The sequence below is a fragment of the Lontra canadensis genome, unplaced genomic scaffold (genome assembly GCF_010015895.1).
Source record: "Lontra canadensis isolate GAN:19392208 unplaced genomic scaffold, GSC_riverotter_1.0 scaffold12, whole genome shotgun sequence".
Classification (NCBI taxonomy): Eukaryota; Metazoa; Chordata; class Mammalia; order Carnivora; family Mustelidae; genus Lontra; species Lontra canadensis.
The window spans coordinates 6,289,870-6,313,165 of NW_022631006.1; the positions used below are offsets into that span (position 1 = coordinate 6,289,870).

Below are 23,296 nucleotides of genomic sequence, written 5' to 3' on the forward strand. Positions count from 1 at the left end.
AAGGACTCTGGCTTCCTTCATTTCTCTGACTCTCAGGTGTCCCAATTTTATCCCCCTGTTGTGTTTCCCCACCTCCTTGCCTTTTATGCTAATTTTAGAACAGGGCGGAAAGTCTGGGTTTTGCAATTCTTCAAGAAGTTGGAGTAACTGAGCCTCAGCAATCCTGCCTCGAGCAGGAGGGTCTCTGTTAACAGAGCTGCATATTGTCTCCTTTCTGCTTTCAGCTTGGTCAGCTCAGATCAAAGCTTGTCTTTATAAAAGCAGCAAGAAACAACTGAGAGGGTTCAGGGTAGACCACCCCAAAAAGTGCATAATGATTATTTTGAATTAAATTTACATAAGAAACAGCTGGAACAAGAAGGGCACTCTGAGGGTCCTTTGTCTCTCTAAAAGCAGAAAAGAAATCTCCCATGTGAAATGTACCCTCTCTGTGCCAGGAGGAAATGGGACATCCTTATCACCAGAGACAGAATTTGGAGTCAAGAAGTCTACCTAAACAAATCTTACTACTTCCTCTCTAATTTACCCCAAGCTCCAACTTCCCTGTCTTGTTCATCCTCCACAAATTTATTCTTCCCTTGTCAAAACATAAAATAAAAGCTACCTGCTTTGGTCACTTCTTTGGGTCTCATATCTTTGGGACCCTGTATGTATGAAATTAAATTTGTTTTTCTCCTGTTAATCTCTTTTTTGTAACCTGGGATTTCTCAGCCAAAAACCTAGAAGGGTAGAGGGAAATTTATTTCTCCTTCTCGACACAGACAATATTTTCTCCCACTCTGGTCTGCAGTGCGGAAGAGTTTAACCAGTTTCATCACTATCACATAACAAGGAAAGACAGCTTCTCACTCAGCCAATTTCACATTTTGGAGTCTCTGCCCTTTTACATCTTGATCTGACTCAAAGGTCCTTCTTTCTGTCTTATTTTTAGAAACATGGAATAACTTGCAGTGCAATGAAATGCAGAATTTAATTGGGCTTTAAAATTTAAAACCTTTTTCAAGGCTACCAGACAATGATGAACTTTGTAAAGAGACTGACTTGTAATCGAGCATGTTAGAAGTGGCTAAGGGCTAGGAGGAAAATGAAGATGGGAAGAGGAATATGGTAGAGGGGTGCAGGTTTTAAAAGGGTGTCACTTACAAAATAACATCTGATCAAAGACCTGGCTGAGGGAAGGCTGCAAACCATGCAGATATTTGGGAGAAGGGTATCCCAAGGACAGCCAACAGTAAGGACAGTTGCTCTAATGCTAGATTAAGCCTGTTCTGCTCCCAGCACAGCAGAGAGGGCCATGTGGTTGAAGTGAGGTGAGCAAGGGGAGACTGGCAGGATACACATAATGAACAATTTCCTTATTTGGGAGCTCTTGGATTTTACCAGTATTTTAATTTTACAAATAATGTTGCAGTCAACATTTCATAAATCACTTCTCTAGTCTAGATTCCTGTAAGTGGAAAGAAATCCTGGATTAAATGGATTGAAGTTCTTGATTCATCACACCAAAATCGATTTCCCAGAAAGTCGTAGAGATTCCATATCCACCCAAAATGTATGAATGTACTCATCTCATCCCTCATCACCATTAAGTATGGCCCTTTAAAAATCTTTGTCAGGGGCACCTGGGTGGCTCAGTGGGTTAAAGTCTCTGCCTTCGGCTCAGGTCACGATCCCAGGGTCCTGGGATTGAGCCCCGCATCCGGCTCTCTGCTCAGCAGGGAGCCTGCTTCCCCCTCTCTCTCTGCCTGCCTCTCTGCCTACTTGTGATCTCTGTCTGTCAAATAAATAGACAAAATCTTAAAAAAGAAATAAATAAAAATCTTTGTCAATTTGATGAGCATCATGGTAATGCATTATTGGTCTTATTTAGAGTTCCTTAATTATTAATTAAGTTGAATTTTATCATATGTTTGTTGGCCAGTAAGATTTCCTCCTTATTCACTGTTTTTCATAAATTTTGCCCACTTACCTATTTAGAAACTATTTTTCTCATTCATTTGCACACTCTCTTTGTTAAGCTTATTGTCTTCAATCCAGCTGCCATAACAAAGTACCATAGACTGAGTGACTTACAAACAACAGACATTTTCTTCTCACATTTCTGAAGGTTGCAATTCTGAGACCAGGGTGCCAGCATGGTCAGGTTCTGGTGAAAACCCTCTTCGGGATTCCACACTGCTGACTTCTCACTGTGCCCTCATAGGGTGGAAAGAGAACAGGCCAGCTTGCCAGCTTTCTTCTTAGAGGACACTCATCCCATCGTGGGGGCACCACCTTTAGGAGCTAATTACCTCCGAAAGCCTCCATCTCCAAATACTACCGCACCTTGGGGATTAGATTTCAACATGATTTGTTGGGAAAGGTGACCATTCAGTCCCTAACACTTATGAAATGTCATGTGTCAGTTTTGCCACATCCCCCCAAATAACATGAAGGCAACTCAGGACCATGAGAATTCTGTCCTCACTACTCCACCCCCAGAGCAGGAGCCTGCACACTAGTACTGTGATATGCAGGAACTCAGACCCATAGAACAGGAGTTAGAGGGGCTCCTGGGTGGCTCAGTCTGTTAAGTGTCTGCCTTCAGCTCAGATCATGATCCCGGGATTGAGCCCCACGTTGGGTTCCCTGCTTGGCAGGAAGCCTGCTTCTCCCTCTCCCTCTGCCTGCCGCTCCCCTTGCTTGTGCTCGCTCTCTTTCTCTCTCTCTCTCTCTGTCAAATGAATAAATAAAATCTTAAAAAAAAAAACAAAAACAGTAGTTAGACTCCACATCTCGTCTCTCCCTTCTGAGGTCAAGAAGACATCAGTCTCCTTCCTCCGATGGCGCTTGCTGCCACCCAGTTCCTGCCTACTCCAACTTCCACTCTGTTTGCTGTTCAGCTCATTAGTCCCTATCTTACGGCAGTCTTCCTCATTAAAATGTGGATTTTCTTTTTCCACCCTGAGGGGCTTGTTTCTATGGTGATACAAGAGCAAGTCTGTGCAGAGGTGTTGCAACTGGAAGCTTTCACTTACTTTGAGAGGTAGTTAAAACTGATTGGGATAGAGGGTCAGTGGAGACCCTGCAAATGCCTGGCAGAGATCAAAACTTGGCAGCAAAGGCAGGAGGGATGACCTCATGGAGACATGAAATTTTTCACACCCGTCTAACATTAATTTTTAGGTATTCTATGATGTTTTTCACGTATCACCTTCGACATTAGACAAATTTTTAAACAACTCGCACAACTTTTTCAAACCACTTTGTCAAACAAAGAGGGTAGTATATGGCAGCCACAGGATGATAAAGGAATCCTGGAGCTTCCTCTTTATGAATGAAAGAGGATTTAAACAATTTTTCATGTGAAAGGTAAACGAATAATAGAAAGAAGTTCAGTAGCATAACTTATAAAAATGGTTCTACAGCAAAGTCTAATCCTCTCCTTTTTGTTTATTCCTGCATACAATGAAACAGTTTTAAAGAGTAATTTTCAAAAAAAACCCACAATGATTCTCATACAAATAAAAAAGGAACGGTGTCAAATCTGATCTGACTGCTTAATTAATGAGAGAAGTAATAACATGTTAAGATTAATTCAGAGAACATTTGAGGAGCTAGGTTTTGATAGGAAGTGTTAGAATAAGATTTGGCAGTTAGACAAAACTGCTTAACTTCCAATGAGACAATAAACCATAACCTTTGGGATTGTCTGTTCTAATAGGATTATTTGCATCTCTAATAGACAAAAACCCTACACATTAACCTTTGCTCAGAGATGACAGAAAGTCAAGCCCAACACTGCACTGAAAATATTCTGCCAGCTGTTCTGTCCATTTCCAAGTTTTTTTTTTAAGATTTTATTTATTTATTTGAGAGAGAAAGAATGAGATAGAGAGAGAGCATGAGAGGACGATCAGAGAGAGAAGCAGACTTCTTGCTAAGCAGGGAGTCCAATGCAGGACTCAGTCCTGAGACTCCAGGACCATGACCCGAGCCGAAGGCAGTCACTCAACCAACTGAGTCACCCAGGTGCCCCTATTTCCAAGTTTCAAATGATTTTTCTGACATGGAATGAAAACGGCTTTTAAGGGAGAAGGTAGTACAGGTGGCTCTGGAAAGAAGGAAGCCAAGAGGGCAGCAAAAAGTTCTGGGAGCCCACAAACTCTTCCTCCTGATTCAGGAAGAAGAGTGACTGCCAGCAGCTCTCCACATCACGAGTGAGCTAGGACTTACTGAACTGGCACCACCTGGCCTCCCCACCTGCCCTCCCAAAGGGGAGAGTGAACATAGGCACTAAAAAGGAGAAGCCATCCTTCCTCTCCCCAGACAGTGGAGGGAAATAATTGCATAGAATGCCTACTCCAGGCAAGGAGCCCATAGCCCCCGGCAGAGTCCCAAACAAAATAACATGAAAAGAACCTGTCATGGGTGCAGAAGTGTTTTGAGATCTGTGGAGCCAGATGTGGTAGATCGAGGGCTCTGGCTTAAATTTGCCACTGGAGGTACTAAAGAGACACATGAAGCAATAATTGACAGCTCAAAGACCCCAAGAGCGTGGGAAAAGAAGCCCATTTAGAGCAGAGGTGGGAGCCATCTTAGGTTAGGGTGGAATCGGGGAGGACACCCTTCACTGAGTGGAGGGAGGGAGGAAAGGAGAGAACTTCTCATAGACAAGTTCATAAGGTAGTAGGATGAGAAGGTGGAGTTCCCAGATAATTGTTTCTGCCTCCACTCTTAAGGTGGAGGGTGGGATGGGACAGAAGAGGAATTAACAGGATTGATGTTCTGGACCAAACTGTGTTCCCTTCTCCAAATTTCTATGGGGAAGTCCTAACCCTAGCACCTCAGGGTAAAGACATATTTGGAGATAGGGTCTCTAAAAGATAATTAAGGTTAAATGAGGTCTTATATGACTCGTGTCTTTATAAGGCAAGATTAGGACACAGACACACACTGAGGAAAGACCACGTGAAAACAGAGAGAGAAGGCAGCCATCTGCAAGGCAAGGAGAGGAGCCTCAGAAGAAATCAACCCAGCTGACACCTTGATCTCAGACCTCTAGCTTGCAGAGCTGGGAGGGGAAAAAAATGTCTGTTGTTTCAAAACACATTGAAAGGAAAGAGAGATGTTCCCAAGTGAGACCATGTAGGAAGATTGCCAGGTGATATTAAAAGGCAAAATTATATTGGAATGTGGGTCATCAGAGAAAGAGAAATAATGTCCAATCCAGAAATGAACATGTTTCATCTGTTTGTGGGGTTCCCTAAAATGATCTCTAGTAGATGGATGAGCTTCAGTCTGAAACATGAGCATAAGAATCACTGAGCCAGAATGGAAGATGGCAGTGAACTCATTCAATAAATATTTATTGAGCATCTTTTATATGCAAGGTGTTCATGGCTATGAACACGACAGACAAGGTGCCTGGTCTTATGAAACCTACCTTTGAATGAATAAAATATATAATGAATAAGCAAACAAGTAAAAATAATAAGGTCAAAGAATTAAAAATGCTGTGAAGAAAACAGAGCAGATAATGTCATAAAAAGTGACTGGGGTGGGAACAACGTTAATTACACAGGGTGGTCAAGGGAAGGTATCTCAGAGGTTCTATTTGATCTGAGACCTGAAAGATAAAAATAAACAAACAAAAACAAGGGCAGATAGAAAGTATCCTGCTCAATTTCCAATTTCATTGGGAAGGGTGGAAGGAAGGGAAGAAGCGGTAAATCCTTAGGGGTGATAAGGGAAGGGACTAATCTAGAGATGAGGCTTCCAGGTCAAGGGAAATGCTCATGTATCACTACCAAACAAGGATGATCCCAGACTGGGAGTTTCCAAACATGTTTATTTCCAAATGAGAAATTTCAAACATCTTGCCTTCCTTCTCATTTCCTGTATGATTCTGGGCCCTAAGGTTCCCCACCTCCTTATTCTCCACCAAGCCCCCAGCTGCACACTAAGGACCATGGCCCCATTCTCTTAACAGTCTGCTTCACAGCTTAGGAGAGTAGCCAGCTACCATGATGTTCTCGCCGGTGATGTAGCTGGCATCTGGCGAGCACAGGAAGGCCACAATCCCTGCACACTCTTCGGGTTCCCCAAACCTGAAGGAAAGAGAGCCATACTGAGGTCACAGCCCCTTGCAAAGTTAACCTCCGACTTTAGGTTCTGCTGGCCCAGGGTCCAGCGTTGACCCTAATGACCAGTACCTCAAAGAATTCTAGTCAAATCAGGTTCCAGGGAAGGTCATGGTGGGCTCAGCAAGACCATGCCCACCCTCCAGCCCTTAGTCCCAGGCTGTGCCATTCTCGACTCCAGCAAGAGGGAACAGCCAGCAGACTGGAAAGTCAGAGCTCTATCTCTTCTTGAAATTGAAATTTGCTTCAGAGTAATCACAGGCCATTAAAGCCACAAAACCCCACCTACCTCTGCAATCCATAGATGTCATTCAAGTCAGGTAGCAAGTATGGCAATGATTTCTTCTGGGGAGAGATTTCCGAGTCAGTGATAGGCAGAAGGACTGTTGGTGGGGGTAAGGCAGGGGTGGTGGGAATGGCATTGTGGCAGATCGATACCTCTGTGGGCGGATGACCCTCTCCATCCCCACAGAGGGGAGTGGGGCAGAACTTTTCTTTGCTCCCTACTGAGAATAGAGACTCCATTCTGCAGGGAAATGAGAGGCCACTGGTGCCAAAGGCTTCAAGGTAGAGCCTCTGATTGATGGGCCTGGACTGAAGTTATAATCCAAGTATGCAGGTTTCTGTGGACCCCAGGAGCTATACCAGGGAAGGGACCAGTGGGGACCATGGGGCAGGTGTTGGGGAGCAAACCCTGTGATCCTCACCACTTGGATAAATTCAGTCTTGATTATTCCTGGCACCAAGCAGTTCACTCGGATGCCTTTTGGAGCCAGCTCTACAGCTAGAGACTTACAGAGACCCAACAGTGCTGTTTTGCTGGTGTTGTAGACTCCCAGCTTCTGAAAAGCAGAAGGAAGTAGACAGAGCAGATTGGAATGTCTACAGCAGGAGGGAATGTCACCTGAATGGCCGGAGCTATGGTTCTGGGTCTCAGACTAAGTAGATGCACTTAATTTTGGCCCAAACTAAAATCCCTTCTTCCACCTTTCCCCATCTACAGTCATTTTCAAGGGGTGAAGTTTTGAGAGAGAGGGCCTTGCCTAGGCTTAGAGAAATGCCAGGGATTCACTGCCATATGTGTCCAAGCTTGAAATGGAGAAAGCCACACTGTGCTTTCCAACATTCAGCCAAGAAACCAGAATGAGGAAATCCCAGAACCCAGAACTTGCTTTACCATAAACTGTGCATACCCTGGGCAAATGGCTTAACATCCTTGGCTTCCAGAGATGTATGGCGAAGTGAGATTATAGTCCCAAATCTATAGCAATCAAGTTCATCTCAACTCCCGTTACTAGCCAGTTCGCCCACACCCAACTGTAGGGCCTCACATGAAACAAGACTCTGCTGCCCCTCATCAAGCCCCATCCAAAGGGTTTTATACTCACTGGTATTGGCATATAGGCCACCACAGATGAGACCAGAACCACAGAGCCTGTCCTGTAAAGAGATGGATGGGATGAGATGACATGTGCATCCACCTAAGAATCCAGATGCACCAGGAAGTTGTACTTTCACAGTAAGAGGAAGCCAGCTCAAGATTCAGGATAAGGTGAAAGACTATCTGGAACACTGGGGAGAAGCTAGCAGACATGTAGGTCAATGATGGGGTCAATGCTACCCAGTGACCATATCCAGGGAGGTGTTCCTTGGGTGGGGGACCCAAGACTGATAGGCAGCACTTCCTAAGAGCAGAGCCCCAGTAATACTCCCAAGCCACAGACTCCTGTGAGCTCAGTGTGCCACCAAGCAGTCCCAGCCTGGTCTGTTTCCAGGTAGCCCAGAACGCAGAAGAGCCAGGCTCTGCAGGTGACTTGAGGAGGAGCAAATGCCATAGTTCCTCTAACCAGAAGGGAAACTGGTGAGATGGCTCACAGAGGAGGGCTGGAGTCAAAGGACCAGAGCTGGGGTTCCAGGTGACCTCCTTCTTAACCCTTCTTCCCTGGAGCTGCCACTACAGGATCAAGGTCCCTGCATTCTCTCAGATCAAAAGAACAAGCACTCATGACAAGTCCTCTGAGGACCTGAAAGGCAGGTTTCTCCTCCTTCCCAGCAATTTTTTATTTCTTCAGAATTGTTTCATCCCATAGGGAAGAAGGTAGGTTTGAGAATGGAGAACATGTCCCAAAGGACACACCTCCCTCTTCTCCCGCCACCCTCCACTTCCTGGGCTCCTGCCCAAGTGCTTCATGTAGGGTAGAGGACACCCATGCACGAAGACCCCAGGGCCCACCAGCCCCTCCCTGCCACACCCCCTGTTCTCCATGTGGGGCAGCAGCTGGCTCAGCAGCAGGGCCGGGGACTTCACATTCACATCCAGGATCTGAAATTAGAGCAGAGAAGAGGGAGAGATGAGGTCTGTCCAATGTTCATTCTCACTGGTCACTTGGAGACCCGTGGCCAGAGCAGGACCCAAGGCACTCTCGATAGCCTCAGAACTTGGGTCCTGATCTTTGACTGTGTACAATGGACAGGGTCCTTCAGGAGAAAGAATGTGAGGGCCTGTGTCGGATTCTCAGGTTCCTGTCCTGCCCAGATCATAGGAGAACCACCAACAAGCTGTGGTTTGGGAGACCCTCCCGCGGCTGGTATCCACACCACCTCTCCCCAGTCAACATGGCCCTCCAGAGAGGAGGCCTGAGAAAAGAGAAGGGAGGAAGAAATCAGGATGATTTGTTTTTGGTGAGTGCCTTAAGGGAAGTGTAAAGGAGAGAGGGAATCCACACTGAGCACTCAGTCTGTCAGGAAATGTTCTGAACTGGTTTTGTTTTGTTTTGTTTTTAATTGGAAAAGTCTGAGGATGACTGAGGAGTGAGAAGGGGGAACTGAGAATTGGGTCCAGAAGACCAGGGAATGTGAGAAACAAACAGAGGTGGGGTGGGATCTTCAAGGACAGACGGCAGGAGCTGGTCAGCGGAAGAAGACTCTGTGAGGAGGGAATGGCTCACCCTGCCCACGGACCTATCTCTGCCTACAGCATAAGGTGAGGGGGCGGGTCAGGACTGTGCCGACCCCTCTCAGGGGACCTCCAGGACAGCAGGGGCAGGAGGGCAGGGGCAACAGAAGCCCCTAGAATGCTTGGTGGATTCCAGATAGGATGGCAAGTCTGGATGAGGGTCCCTCCTCTCAGCTGTGTCTGTGGACAGCTGAGGGACCCTTGGGACAGCCAGACCGAAGGGATCAGAGTGGGTGCCCATGAGTCCAGACCGGAACATCCTCAGAACCCTTCACCATAGACAGACCAGAAATCTCTTCTGGCGTCTCAGGACTTTGTAGTAGTGGCCAGGACAAGGAGAGTCAACTTGGAGAGTCCTAAGAGAGGGGAGGCTGCTGGTACCTGGCATATGGGGACCAGTGCCTGTTAGCTTCCTGATGGGTGGTTTGACCCAGGTGACCTCATGCCCCACCCATAAAAGTCAGTAGTGACAGGAGTATGAGGGACCTTAGGTACTATGTGTGTGTGCAAATATGGTGGACAGAGAACCACGCAGGCTGTGTAAGATCCTACCCCAGTCCTCACCTTGTCCCACACCTGTTCACTGGCCCCCAGGGTGCTCCCCACCAAAGGGTTGACCCCTGCCACGCATACCAGGAAGTCGACGCCCCCACAATGCTCCAGGGCCTGTGGAGGAAATGTCAGGATAGCAGTTGAAGGAATGGAATAAAAGGTTCCCAGAAGCCTCTCTCCTTCCCTAGCCAGACTGATGACCTAGAGCAAAGTGAGTAACCCCTTCCTGCCTGGGGCCATCCTGGGGCAGAGTCAGACCTTGGAGATCAGAAGTTGAGTGAGATATTTGTTTCTCACCTTCCTGGAAGCATCTAATTTCTGCCCCACAAGATACTCACTTGGAAGCTCATTCCCCAGTCCAGATCTTCACTCATGGGGTTGCTGCTTCTACATTGCCCTTTCTCTCACCTCTGCCTCACAGCTCACCCCTTCCAGGACTGGTCTTAACCACATGAACTGGTCTTAACCCAGACTGTGACTCTAGTGGGCTCCCCAACCCAATACCTGGGGTGCACTAGCACTGTGCTGCTTAAACTCTAACAGGTACACTCACCTGGAGTCTGGTTAAATGCGATTTTAATTCAGCAGCTCTAGGGAGATCTGAAATTCTGGGTCCCCAGCAAGCTCCCAGGACATGCCCCACTGAGGGGTCATCAGACTACCCTAGGCCATGTGAGTTCCTTCCTTACCTGGAGCATCCCTTGTCAGCCACACTGACACAATACTGGTTGTCCGTTTGTTTTATCCCTTGAGCAGGACCCTATCCTGGGTCACATGTGTTGTTGGCCTAGACACCAATGCTAGAGACCTCCAGCCCCTCCCACCAGAGATAAGTCTGCCTGTCCCCATCTGCCTTCCAACCCTGGCACTCACGGTGGCCACCAGCCGCTCCCGGTCCTCAGCCTTCCCAACGTGGCACACAGTGCCCGTCACGCTCAGCCCCTCCCCTTGTAGCGCGGCTACTGCCCGGTCCACGTTCTGCTGCTTCCGGCTGCTGATGACCACATGGGCCCCGTCCTGGGCCAGGCGCCGCGCAATGGCGAAGCCGATCCTGTGGGCAGAGATGGCTGTGGTGGCTTTATTCCCTTCCCATTCTCCCCGTAGTAGCCTGATCATGAGACACAGATTGAGTTCCACAGTATGACCCAAGAGCTGCTCCAAATCCTTCCAAGCAGGGAGGAAGAACAATTGAATATGACTATAAACATCAGGCCTTCACCAAGGCTACCTCATTTAAGTCTTACCATGTATAACAATCATATTTTAGAGGGGAGAAAATTTTCACGTTAATTTTGTTAAAGGAAGGTTTTATTTATTCAGTCTTTTTTTAAAAAGATTTTATTTATTTATTTGACAGAGTGAGAGCGCACAAGCAGGGCAGACAGTAGGGAACGAGAGGGAGAAGTAGACTCCCTGCCAAGCAGGGAGCCCAAAGTGGGGCTCCATCCCAGGACCCTGGGATCATGACCTGAGCTGGAGGCAGATGCCTAACCATCTAAGCCACCCAGGCACCCCAAAAGGAAGGTTTTAAAATGAACATTTGTAAATGTGCTGGGCACTCATCCTCGATTATAGAGAACCCTCAGCTGCCCAACATTCTCTCCCTTAGTTCTAACCAGAGGCCTCTGGTAGGAATTCCTTTCCCTAAGCCCAGTAGTTTCTTCTGCTCTGCAGTGGAAAAACTTCCCTGCTAAAAAAGATGTTCTGTCCACTCTGCATCTCCTTACTTTAAGAGGTCTGAAGCTGCTCTGGGCGAGGCTGGTTTAGCCCCGGTAATGAAAGGGCAGAAGGCATATTTCTCCTGTCTCCTGGAAACTCTCTGGGCAGGTTGGCATTTTGGAGGTATTCATTTGTCATGAAAGCTGGGCACGGAAAGCCCACACAAAAATTTAAAACACCATGTGGGTCTGGGAAACCTGGAATGATGAAGCAGTTCTAAATGGAATGGTCCAAATTAGTGATGGCCTAGACCATGAACAGTCAAAAGGAAGATGGTGGTCCTGAAGCACTCAACACCAGAAGCCTCCTTTCCTCCTGTCTGCACTAATGACTCATTACAGATCATGGCTCCTGGTGGCAATTAGAGGAGGAGCAGAACTAGAGGGACACTGAAAGAAACATGGCAGAAGGGGAGGTTCATCTATAAAAGGTCTCTGAGTTGGTCTTGAGATGTTGTCCTGCCCATTGCCTTACTGCCAGTGGGCATTATGCAGCCAGTGAAACCCCGAGTCTGAGAGGCAAGTAGGTCTTGGGCTTCTCCCTGATAGACCAGGATCCTAAAAGACCACAGTGATGTGCCTAGGAAGGACAGGGAAAGAGGGCTGTCCTGATGATAATAAGTTAAATGTCTTCTGGTTACCCAGCAAGTACCTGGCAGAGATTAGATTCCAACACTACTCTGATTGACTCAGAATCAGCTGGTTTTCCAACTACATCATTCTTGGAACTCAGGAACCAGATGTTTTAGGGAGAGTTGCTAAGATTTAGAGTTCATTGTAAATGCTGGAGCTGTGGGAGTGTCAGGCAGGGATGTCTGAGAAGGGCACTGATTGCTGAGCTCACTCTGGGATGGGGATACTAACATCTTGTGATATTGCAGTGAGGGATTCCCTTTCGCTTACCCCTTTGTGGACCCAGTGATCACAGCCACTTTCTCAGCCAGGGTGCAGCTCCTGTCTGCACTATTGCTGCTCATTCTTGCTGACAGAGGCATGGAGGAGTTACGAAGACCCCTAAAGGCCCCTGACACAGCTCTGAGCATGGCAGCCATTGGCCTCCTTCCGTCTGGACCCACTCTGAGGAAGAACCTGGAAAGACAATCACAACAAGAAATATATCAGGATCTGTGTCTTCATGTATCCTTCAAACTTCCCAGGGAAGTACAGAGCTGCTCGTGCCTTTCCACTACCTGTCCACTGAAGGGCCTCCTCATTGTAGTGAACCACACCACCACCGCAGAGTGGACAGCCATGGTGCTGGGCTGCTGGTAGATGCCTGAGGAGTTTTTGCCTGACACCTTCCAACACCCCAAACAAGGAATGTCACTGTACTCTTCTTAGAGTCACCTTTGTACCTCCCTCCCCACATCCATGCTTCCACAAAGATGCTGCTTTCAACTTTTTCTCAACTTTCCCCAGCCTCTTGCAACAACCTGGCCCAAGCTCTTGTCAGCTCCCTGATCTACCACAACCTCCTCTTCTCTCAGGTCCTACTGAAGCCACAGCCTTAGCCCCCACATCAGAGATACCAAACTTGTCAGCATTTGACAGGCAAGTTGCTTCTCCTCATTACAAATGACTCTCATCCAACGGTAGGTGAAAGTCCAACCATTCTCTTCTGGTTCCCAAACTTTCGTGGGGTCTCCACACTCATCCCTTCTGCACACTTTTCTGGTCCACCTGCCCAAAGATCCCATGGCACCTTTGCCATTGCAACTGCATCAGCAACACCTTATTTCTGCAACAACTCTTTCTCATCTCACATCTTTCATCTTCTGGGGAGATCAAGAAGCAGTTGCCTTAGGTTGGCCCTGGAGATGGCTCTGGGAAACCATGTTAGGGGAGTGGAGGGAGAGAGATAGAAGGGAAGATTGTCCACGAGAGGTGCTTGACCAACCATTCTAATTTTCCAGGACTGCGGGTTTTAGTACCGAAAGACCCAGATTCTATGGAACTGCTCAGTCCTAAGCAAACCAGGATATTTGGTTCATCTCATGAAAGTATATTTCCAACTCCTATCAGTCATTTGTTGAGGACTGTTCCTGAGCAGCATTAGTTCCATCATATTTTCAACCTCCCCCACCTGTGCTCAGAAACCTTCAGGAAGAGTCATAGCTGCTCATTGATGGACACTGAGTTTTCATGGACAGAAAGATAAGTGCCCCGGGGACAGAAGCAAGACACAAATAGCATCTATTACATATGTCACATTTATTGACGATTATGTCCTAAACATAGTGCTATGCACGCTACATTTTTTTTCAGTTTAATAATCATGATAGCATTTGGAGTTAGTAGCAGTCACTATCCACATCTTGCAGAACCGTAAACCGAAGCAAAGAGTTAAATTGTTCAGTCTCTCACCAGAAAGTGAAATGCTCAGGTTCAAAACCAAGTCTACTGAATATAGTTTGTAATTTTAATATCTAAATTCTACTGCCTTCTCTGACTTCCTCAGGGAGGGGCTACTTGTTCCAAGCCCACAGAACTTATATATTTGTCTTGGCTACCCTCAAACTTTAAAAATAAACATATACTTACCATATGACCAACAATTGTACTCCTGGGCATTTATCCCAGAGAAATGAAAACATATGTCCACACAACATCATGCACATGAACATTTATAGAAGCTTCATTTGTATTAGCCAAAGTTGGAAATGACTCAAAAGTCCTTCAATGAATGGTTGAGCCAAGCGTGGTACATCTTCCCAGTGGTGTAAAATAAAATATATTTCATCTCCATCCTTGGTTCCTGGCACAGAGCTCCTCAAACCCTTGGGATTTTTTGAGTGATAGGGGTATCTTTTGTTATTCATAAGGAGCCCCTTTCCAATCACAAACTAAGTTCATGCTAGTAAGGTGACTTAAGGTGGGGATCCTAGGTAGCCCCAGGATGGGGCTGGTCACCAGAAAGACTGAGTGATGAGAAAGTTGGAACCAGCAGCTCCACCTACCCACCTCAGGAAGAGAGAGAGGGGCTGGAGGAGGAGCTCTATAAAAACTCTTGAATAATGAGATTCAGAGATCTTCCAGAAAAAGGTATTGAAACTATACATACGCGCACGCACGCGCACACACACACACACACACACTCACCTATACATTGCCCTATACATTAATTCCACATGGCTGTTCCTACATTGTATCCTTTTTTATTTTAAATAACATCAAATTTTATTTTTTTTAAGATTTTATTTATTTTTATTTGAGAGAGGGAGTGAGAAAAAGAGTGAGAGGGGAGAAGGTCAGAGGGAGAAGCAGACTCCCCATGGAGCTGGGAGCCTGATGCGGGACTCGATCCTGGGACTCTGGGATCATGATCTAAGCCAAAGGCAGTCGCTTAACCAACTGAGCCACCCACGCGCCCTCTAAGTTGTATCCTTTATAATAAACCAGTCAATTGAAGTAAACAAAGTGTTCTCCTGAGCTCTGCAGGTCATATTAGCAAATCATCAAATCTAAGAAAGAGGTTGTGGGGATTCCCAATTTATAGCTGGTTGATCAAAAACATGGGTGGCTTGGGACTTGTAATTGGTGTCTGGACTAGGACAGTCATATGGGACCAAACCCTTAAACCTCTGGCATCTGAGGCTCTCTAGTTAATGTCAGAATTGAATTACATTATTGGGCACCCAGCTGGTGCTGAAGAATTTGTTGGTGTTCGAAAACACTCTAGAGCAATAAAAAGAAACAAACTACTGATATGTGCAACAATTTGGATGGAGCTCAATGAAATTATGCTGAGTGAAAAAGGCAGTTCCCTTAATGATTCCACTAATATGGCATTCTCAAAAGGACAACATTATACATATGGAGAAGAGATTTGTTATTGCCAGGGGTTAGGGAAGGAGTTGGGGGAGGCAGATGGGTTTGGCTCTAAAGAGGTAGCACAAGGGATCTTTGTGGTGATGGAATAGTTCTGTATCCCAGCTGTGCTGGTGGTTTCACAAATCTGCATATGTGATAACAGTCCAGCATCACCTACACAAATGATTGCACATGAAACTGGTGAAATCTGAGTAAGGTCTGTGGACTGTATCTGTGTCAATTTCCCAATTTGAATACTGAACTATCATTTAGAAGATGGATAGGAAATAGGAAATTTTGGATGGAGGGTATGCAGGACCTCTCTGTAGTGTTTTTGCAACTTCCTCTGAACTTAAAACTGTTTCAACCCAAAAACTTTTAAGGAAATTCACTTGGCTTTGACTCATAGAAAAACTGTACTAAGATCTATAGGAGAATAAAATACAAATTCATCAATTGGGGCTATTTTTATATTTCTAGAATTGCTATAAAGAAACTGTTTGTTAAAGTAGACATCTACTCTTTAATATGAACTCCTGCCTCTTATTAAGGGAGACATATCGTGCTCGCTTCGGCGGCGCATATACTAAGGGAGGCACGTCTTTCATCATTAGTCGTTACAAGTGGACACTGTGGGGGAATAAGGATCAAACTTGGCTGATGAGACGGAGCAAGCACAAATAAGAGCCTGGTCTCTAGGAGATGAAGTGAGACAGAGTGAGCACCCTGGGCAGAAGAGGTGAGGAAGCTCCTGTGAAAGGAAGAGGGTATGGGGAGCTTGAAGCTACAAGTCCCCTCATCTTGGTAGCTAGGGCTGAGAAAGCTCCAGGCACAGAGTCTAGTCAGAGTTGGCCTGAGGTGGGATAGAGAGGTGGCCAGCAGCAACAGAGCCAAGGGCCTGGGTAAGGTGGAATGCTGAGGTAAAGCCATGGGATTTGGTGCTTTCTCTAATGGACCAAAAAAAAAAAAAAAAAAAAATCTCCTGGAGCTTTTTAGAAATTGATAATTTTTTAAAAAGAATTTATTTATTTATTTATTTATTTATCAGAGAGAAAGAGAGAGAGCACAAGCAGGCAGAGTGGCTGGCAAAGTCAGAGAGAGAAGTGGGCCCCCAGCTGAGCAAGGAGCCCTATGCAGGACTCAATCCCAGGACCCTGGATCATGACCTGGGCTGAAGGCAGCGCTTAACTGACTGAGGCACCCAGGTGTCCCAGAAGTTGATAATTTTTATATAAATGATGATCATGACACTCAAGGAGGCATACATTTCATCTGAGGCCCTACAGGCTGAAATAGCTAATACTTGTTTCTCTAGTGTTCGTTTTTTGTGTGTGTCTTAATTCCTGTTCCATTTTCTGAGTGGTCTATCCTGGTCTTTCTACCTAAGCCCCCACACAAGTAGAGGAGTAATAGAGATAGCTAACCTAACCCTTCTCAGGGAAAACATCATAGGACTCTGAGACTAGATAAGTTCACTTCTATATTCAACATAAAAGCTAGAAACAACCAGGCACTTTCTACTTAAATCTCTGGGTTTTGAAACAAGTTCAATTTTGATCTCAAGGAGTATTATGGACTGAATTGTGTTTCCCTCCAGGCCCTACATTTGTATATTGAGGCCTTAACTTCCATTACCTCACAGTATGACTTGGGAGGGAAGATGGGGCCTTTAATGAGGTGATTAAGTTAAAATGGGGCCACTAGGGTAGGCCTTAATCCAGTCTGACCACTGTCCTTATAAGAAGAGGACATTTGGACACACAAAGGGATGTGTGCACACAAAGAAAAGGCCATGTGAGGACACAGTGAGAAGGCAGCCATCTGTAAGCCAAAGAGAGACCTCAGGAGAAATCAAATCTGCCAATACCTTGATCTTGGACTTCCAGCCTCCAGAATTGTGAGAAATAAATTTCTGTTGTTTAAGCCCCCCATCTATAGCATTTTTGTTATGGCAGCCCTACTAGACTGATACCAGAAGAAACCTCAATAATATTCCTTAACATGTTATGTTATTACCCATTAGTCTCCCTCAACCCCCCTTTTAACAAAAAGGCACATTACAGCTTTCTGACAGACAAAAAGAATCCCAGGAGATAGAGAATAGAAAGGCAGGGCACCTGGGTGGCTCACCTGGTTAAGCACATGACTCTTATCTCAGCTCAGGTCTTGATCTCAGGGTCATTAGTTCAGGCCCCACGTTGGAGCCCCACTTAAAAAGAAGAAGAAGGAGGAGGAGAAGAAGAAGAAGAGAAGGAGAAGAAGGAGGAAGAGAAGGAGGAGGAGGAGGAAAAAGAGGAGGAGGAGGAAAAAGAGGAGGAGGAGGAGGAGAAGGAGGGGGAGGAAGAGGAGGAAGATGAAGGAGAGGAGGAGAAAAAAAAAGTAGAAAGGCAATTATGAGCCTCAGAGTCATGAATTTGAAGAGAGCAAAGGTGTCTCTGGCGATGCAAGTGAGATGGGCTGGGCTTCCACAGGTTGGGGTGGGATCAGAAAGCCAAAGTTATATGCCAGAAGGCAGTAAAAAAAAACCAGTCATATTAATGTTTTCATACTCCATCCCTGATCTTCTGACCCTGATCATGGAACAAAATATATGTCCCTATTTTTGGTCCAGAAAATGTGGTCACTATTGCTGTATCTCCCCCCCAAAAGAGAATGGTGTGACCAGGAACAGCTGCCCTACATCCCCAGGCATTCATGTAATATATTTCATATTTCCACTCTTGGACTATACTTAGTCTCGGGTTGATTTACCATCTTTGTTTTCAAATCATAGAATCCAAAAAAACCATGGTAACATAAAGAGACTTGTATGTTCTGAGAAATATGCATATATGTTTTATGCATGCCATGTACTTTACATATACATAAATACACAAATATGTGTTATATATGATATATCTTTGTGTGCTATATGTTAGTGGATCTGGAATGATCCAACTGGGATTTGCTGGGATTCTGCAAAAATCTTGACATCCACCTAAAACGTTTACATATAAAAACAGATTTATGAACAGAAATGTTTATTGTCTTATTTGTAACAGGTGAAAAAATAGATAAAATTTAGGTGCTGAATATGGCATGTTACCTGACAGGATATATGCAACTGTTAAAAAATGGTGTTTATAAGTAGTTTGTAATAATATGGAAATGCTTCAGTTAAAATGCTAGCTGAAAAATTCATGACACAAACTTATGTACAGAATGACTGAAATTATATTAACATAAATGTCTACATAGAAAAATGCTTGAAAGTAAATAAGCTATAATGGAATAAAAGTGACAGATTAAATAGGTACTTCAGCCTTCCCCTTCACCACAAATCACTAGATGAAAAGATATTTTTAAGAAATAAAGAAAGAAAACAAATCCAAAGCAATAAGGTTAAAAAGCAAACTTTATGAAAATCATGAAGAATTCTTGAAAGACAGGTTGGGTCACCTTGCAAGTGAAAATCACTTTCCAACTTGCCTTCAGGTGAGGACATTAGTAAAAGGCAGGAGCAGCTGCAGGTGCTCTAAGCTCAAAGGCAACAGACAGAAGAAGGAGGGGCCTGAGCAATTGTTAGGACAGAGGTAGTTGCATTGGGAGGAGCCAGGCCATTGGATCTCTTCTCCAAATCATTGCCATTTTGCCAAGTACCTCTCTCTTTTTTTAAAATTAACATATAAGGTATTATTTGTTTCAGGGGTACAGGTCTGTAATTCATCAGTCTTACACAATTCACAGCACTCACCATAGCACATACCCTCCCCAATGTCCATCCCCCAGCCATCCCATCCCTCCCACCCCCACCCTCCAGCAACCCTCAGTTTGTTTCCTGAGATTAAGAGTCTCTTATGGTTTGTCTCCCCCTCTGGTTTCGTCTTGTTTCATTTTTCCCTCCCTTCCCCTATGATCTTCGGTCTTGTTTCTCAAATTCCTCATATCAGTGAGATCATATGATACTTGTCTTTTACTGATTGACTTATTTTGTGCTAAGCACCTCCTGAGAAAAAGCATCAACGCTGAGAAGGTAATCATAACAAGGCCAGAAGCAATTTGGATTAACCCAACGAAAGGAATGAAAGAAGAAAAAAAAAGTGTTATGACCAGCACAAAACAAGATTTTAGGAATAAGTCTAAATGTATGTGAATGTTCACGATAAATGAGCATGGGTTAAATTTACCTATTAAAAGATGGAGTTTCTCAAATTAAATCTTTTTAAAGCCCAGCTAAATACAGTTAATAAGAGACACAGCTAGAACAAAATGGCATAGGAAGATTGTCAGTAAAAGAATAGATAACGGGAGGCTGGGTGGCTCAGTTGGCTAAGCATCCAACTCTTGGTTTTGGCTCAGATCATGATCTCAGGGTTGTGAGATCCAGCCCACAAGGGGCTCTGTGCTCAGCAGGGAGTCTGCTTGGGATTTTCTTCCTGCCCCCCCCCAACATGCTCTGTCTCTAAAATAAATAAATAAATCTTTTTTTAAAAAAGGAATAGATGACATAGCAGGCAAATATTAAAAGGCAAACAAATATGACAATAGTATAATTAGACAAAATAGAATTTGAGACAAAAAGCATCAAAATGGGAAAAAAGACTTAAGATGGGAAGTGATTAATAATTGATTTTAATAAAATATGTGGGAAACAAAAATTATATTAGTCATTAACCTTTATGTACTTAACATGTAAGCTTGAAATTGGTAAATCCAGTTAGTTGGTAACTGTAACACATACCTTTCTAAAATCACATTTCAATAGAAAAGGTGTAAGTAAGAAAATATAGAGAATTTTACATAATAATTAACAAGGAAATCTCAATAAATTCTGAAGAGCAGAAATCCTGTGGGTCCCTTATACCCACTCACTCACATGCAATAAATACAGAAATTAATATGAAAGTATAGACTCCCCCAAATATCACATACAGAGAAATTTAAGTCCCCTTATAAAATAACTTTTGGAAGAGGAACTCAAAGCAGAAAATCACTTTAGAAATGAACAACAGTGCAAACACTTTGCAGAAGAACAAAACCCTATTGAATATGGCCAAAGCATTAGTCGTAGGATAAAGTACAAATTTTCAGAAAGGAAATAGTGGAAAATAATGGCACGAGCTTTCAACTCAAGAAGTTAGTAAAAGAAAATACCAATAAACTCAAAGTGGAAAGAATAAAAGATACATAAACACAAGCAAAAGAAATAAATAAACAAATAAATAAAAGCAGAAATTATGAAACTGAAAACAAAGAACATCAACAAGTGAATGGAAAAGAAATACACCCAGTTCTGGGGTGCCTGGGTGGCTCAGTCATTAAGCATCTGCCCTCAGCTCAGGTTATGATCCCAGGGTCCTGGGATCGAGCCCCACATTGAGGCCCACATCAGGCTCCTTGCTCGGAGGGAAGACTGCTTCTCCCTCCCCCACTCCCCCTGCTTGTGTTCCCTCTCTCACTGTCTCTCTCTCTCTGTGTCAAATACATAAATAATATCTTAAAAAAAAAAAAAAGAAAGAAACACACCAAATTCTAAAAAGGCTTTTCCTTTGGTGGTGGGACTGTGATTTTTTCCCCTAGAATTTTACTCTTATTTACTTCCCAAATTTTCTATAAAAAGTATACATTGCTCTGATATTTAAAAGTCTACTATTTGAGGGGCACTTGGGTGGCTCAGTGGGTTAAAGCCTCTGCCTTCAGCTCAGGTCATGATCCCAGGGTCCTGGGATCGAGCCCCACATCGGGCTCTCCGCTCAGTGGGGAGCCTGCTTCCTCCTCTCTCTCTGCCTGCCTCTCTGCCTACTTGCAATCTCTGTCAAATAAATAAATAAATAAATCTTAAAAAAAAAAAAAGTCTACTATTTAAAAATACCCAGTTCCTTCTTGGAGAAATGGCTGCTTCTAGGGCTGGAGCAGGAAAAACACAAGAGGAACCTGGGATGTCAGATACTGCCAGAAAGTAAACAGTTGCAAAAAAAAAAAAAAGAAGAAAAAGAAGAAGAAAAGAAACAAAAGGAAAGAAAAAAAGAAAGGATGGAGGGGTGTCAAAGGGCAAAGGAGCCAAATTGAAAGAGTTTTCAGTGGCCAAAGTTGGAACAAATAAGCAACAAAATAAATAATGTAGTATTGAATTTTAATCTAACCTCTAAAATAAATATGCGTGTGTCCATACTGATACCAGAAAAATGACTAAGTCAATAACTAAATGATGAGGAGGAAATAAGCCTTCTTTCTAGAAGAACTCCAAATATTTACTTTGCATGAGCTGGAGAGGAATCCCTCCTCCCGCGCCCTGGGGGTAGGCTGGACTTGGAGCCTTGCTTCCAAAGAATTGAGTGTAGAGAAGGAGCAGTAGTAACTTCACTATGGAGAAACCCAGCAGATGCTGCCCTAACAAAGTGATCAAGGTTCACATCGCCATGTAAGTCACGCATGGTCACGGATGCGCTGATATGATGAGATACGAAGGGTACTTCACCTCAGGGTATTCCCCCAAGCCCGGTATCCCTGCCCAGTAGCGAGAAGAACATTAGACCAACCCAAACTGAGGTGCATTCTACAATGTCTTGACCAATACTCTTCAAAACTGTTAAGGTCATGAAAAACAAGACTGAGGAAATGTCTGGGATAAGAGGGGACTAAGGAGACAGGAGGATTAAATGCAATATGGCATCCTGGATTGGATCTGGGCACAAAGAAAGGTAAGTGGAAAAATTGGAGAGCTAGGAATAAAGCAGGTAGTTTAGTGTGATACTGCACCAGTGTTCATTTCCTAGTTTGGATGAATGTGCCATTGTTTTACATAAAACGTTAAAATTAGAAGAAACCAAATGAAGAGTGTACAGGAGCTCTGTGTACTAGCTTTGCAACTTTTTGGTAAATCTAAAATTATTCCAAAATAAAAAGTTAATTAAAAAAAATTTTTTACCAACTATACATACCTTAGAGGACTTTGAGAATCCTTTAAGAATTTGGCATGATTATTAAGGCTGTGAATAGTAAAAATCTGCTACTAAAATTTTGTAACTTTAAGTTAACTGTACATTTAGAGATTTTAGGTGACTTGTATGAAAATTGGACTGTTCTTAAATTTTCTGAAATAATATACTCTGAATACACTGTGGAAACATCTAAACACACTTCCAGGGCCCAGGATTCACAGGAGGGCTCAGATGAATCCCTCTCCTCCCTCCCACACCTAGCCCTGCAAGAGCCCCCTGGCATGCTCTTCGAGGATGGGGACAGTTAGCCCCATGGTGTCTCTGGCATGGCTGATACTTACTACCAGCAGGGATTTGAACTGATATTTCTGGTACATAAGAAACAAGGAGGTTAGCACTTCCTCAGTTAAGGACCACTACACCCCCTAGCCTGGCCAATCTTAAGCCTTACAGAACAGGGATTGTACTGAGAAGAGGCTCTGGCCTCTAGCCCTTCTAGAGGACTCTGGCCTCTCCAGTCTCTGCAGCCCTTTGTCCCCAGGGGTATGGGTGGAGGAAATAGACAAGCCTACCTGGGGCTGATGAACTCAGGTGCTTTCTTCTGATCCTTGAACAGAAGCCTGGCACTGTAGCAATCATGAAACTTCTGATCACCCTGAGTATTCTGCTATATAAGAGTTTCCTCCCATTTCTTCTCAACTTTCAGGACACTCCCCTTAAGCTCACCCTATTCCCTGCCCACCACACTCCCTAGCCCTTTTTTAAGTCATGAAAACATTTAAGCAAAATGTGATATCCTTAGGATCACCTGTAATAGCCCTGAATGACCCCTCCTAAGGTAAGCTCCTGCCTCCCCAGCTAGGTTTCCAGTAGCAAAAGGTCCTGAAGGAAGAGAGGGGTTCACTTTCCCAGGAGAGTGCAGACAGAGGGGCGTGAGGTTATGATTGCAGTAAGAGGAAGAGAACCCAGGAAAGGGAGCGCATGGTACCTGGGCTATGTGTGTATGCACACGCGAGCCTGACAGGAAGACGTACATATTTATTTGTTAAATAAAGATTTATATATCACACAGGAGAAGGAGAGGGGGGTTCCCAAATGCCCTTATGGCTTAGAGAGAGCCTGGTGGTGGTGGGGAGGTGGCGGTAAGCAGAGTCACAGATTGAAGCATTGGAGAGCTATGCCCACAGAGAAATATTTTAGGAGGTTTTTGTCAATTCC

The 23,296-nt window shown here is 44.4% G+C and overlaps 1 protein-coding gene across 1 annotated transcript; it reads right to left on the minus strand.

Moving 5' to 3' along the window:
* Positions 1-5,977: 5,977 nt before the first annotated feature.
* On the minus strand, positions 5,978-22,702 carry LOC116867032 (dehydrogenase/reductase SDR family member 2, mitochondrial-like). Its single transcript, XM_032856334.1, has 9 exons — positions 22,651-22,702; positions 12,252-12,437; positions 10,504-10,681; positions 9,643-9,744; positions 8,375-8,445; positions 7,511-7,562; positions 6,830-6,964; positions 6,412-6,467; positions 5,978-6,089 (listed from the first exon to the last, which is right to left on the minus strand). Exons 2-9 carry the CDS (start codon positions 12,398-12,400, stop codon positions 5,978-5,980), a joined length of 855 nt encoding a protein of 284 aa, XP_032712225.1. The 5' UTR covers positions 12,401-12,437; positions 22,651-22,702.
* Positions 22,703-23,296: the final 594 nt, after the last annotated feature.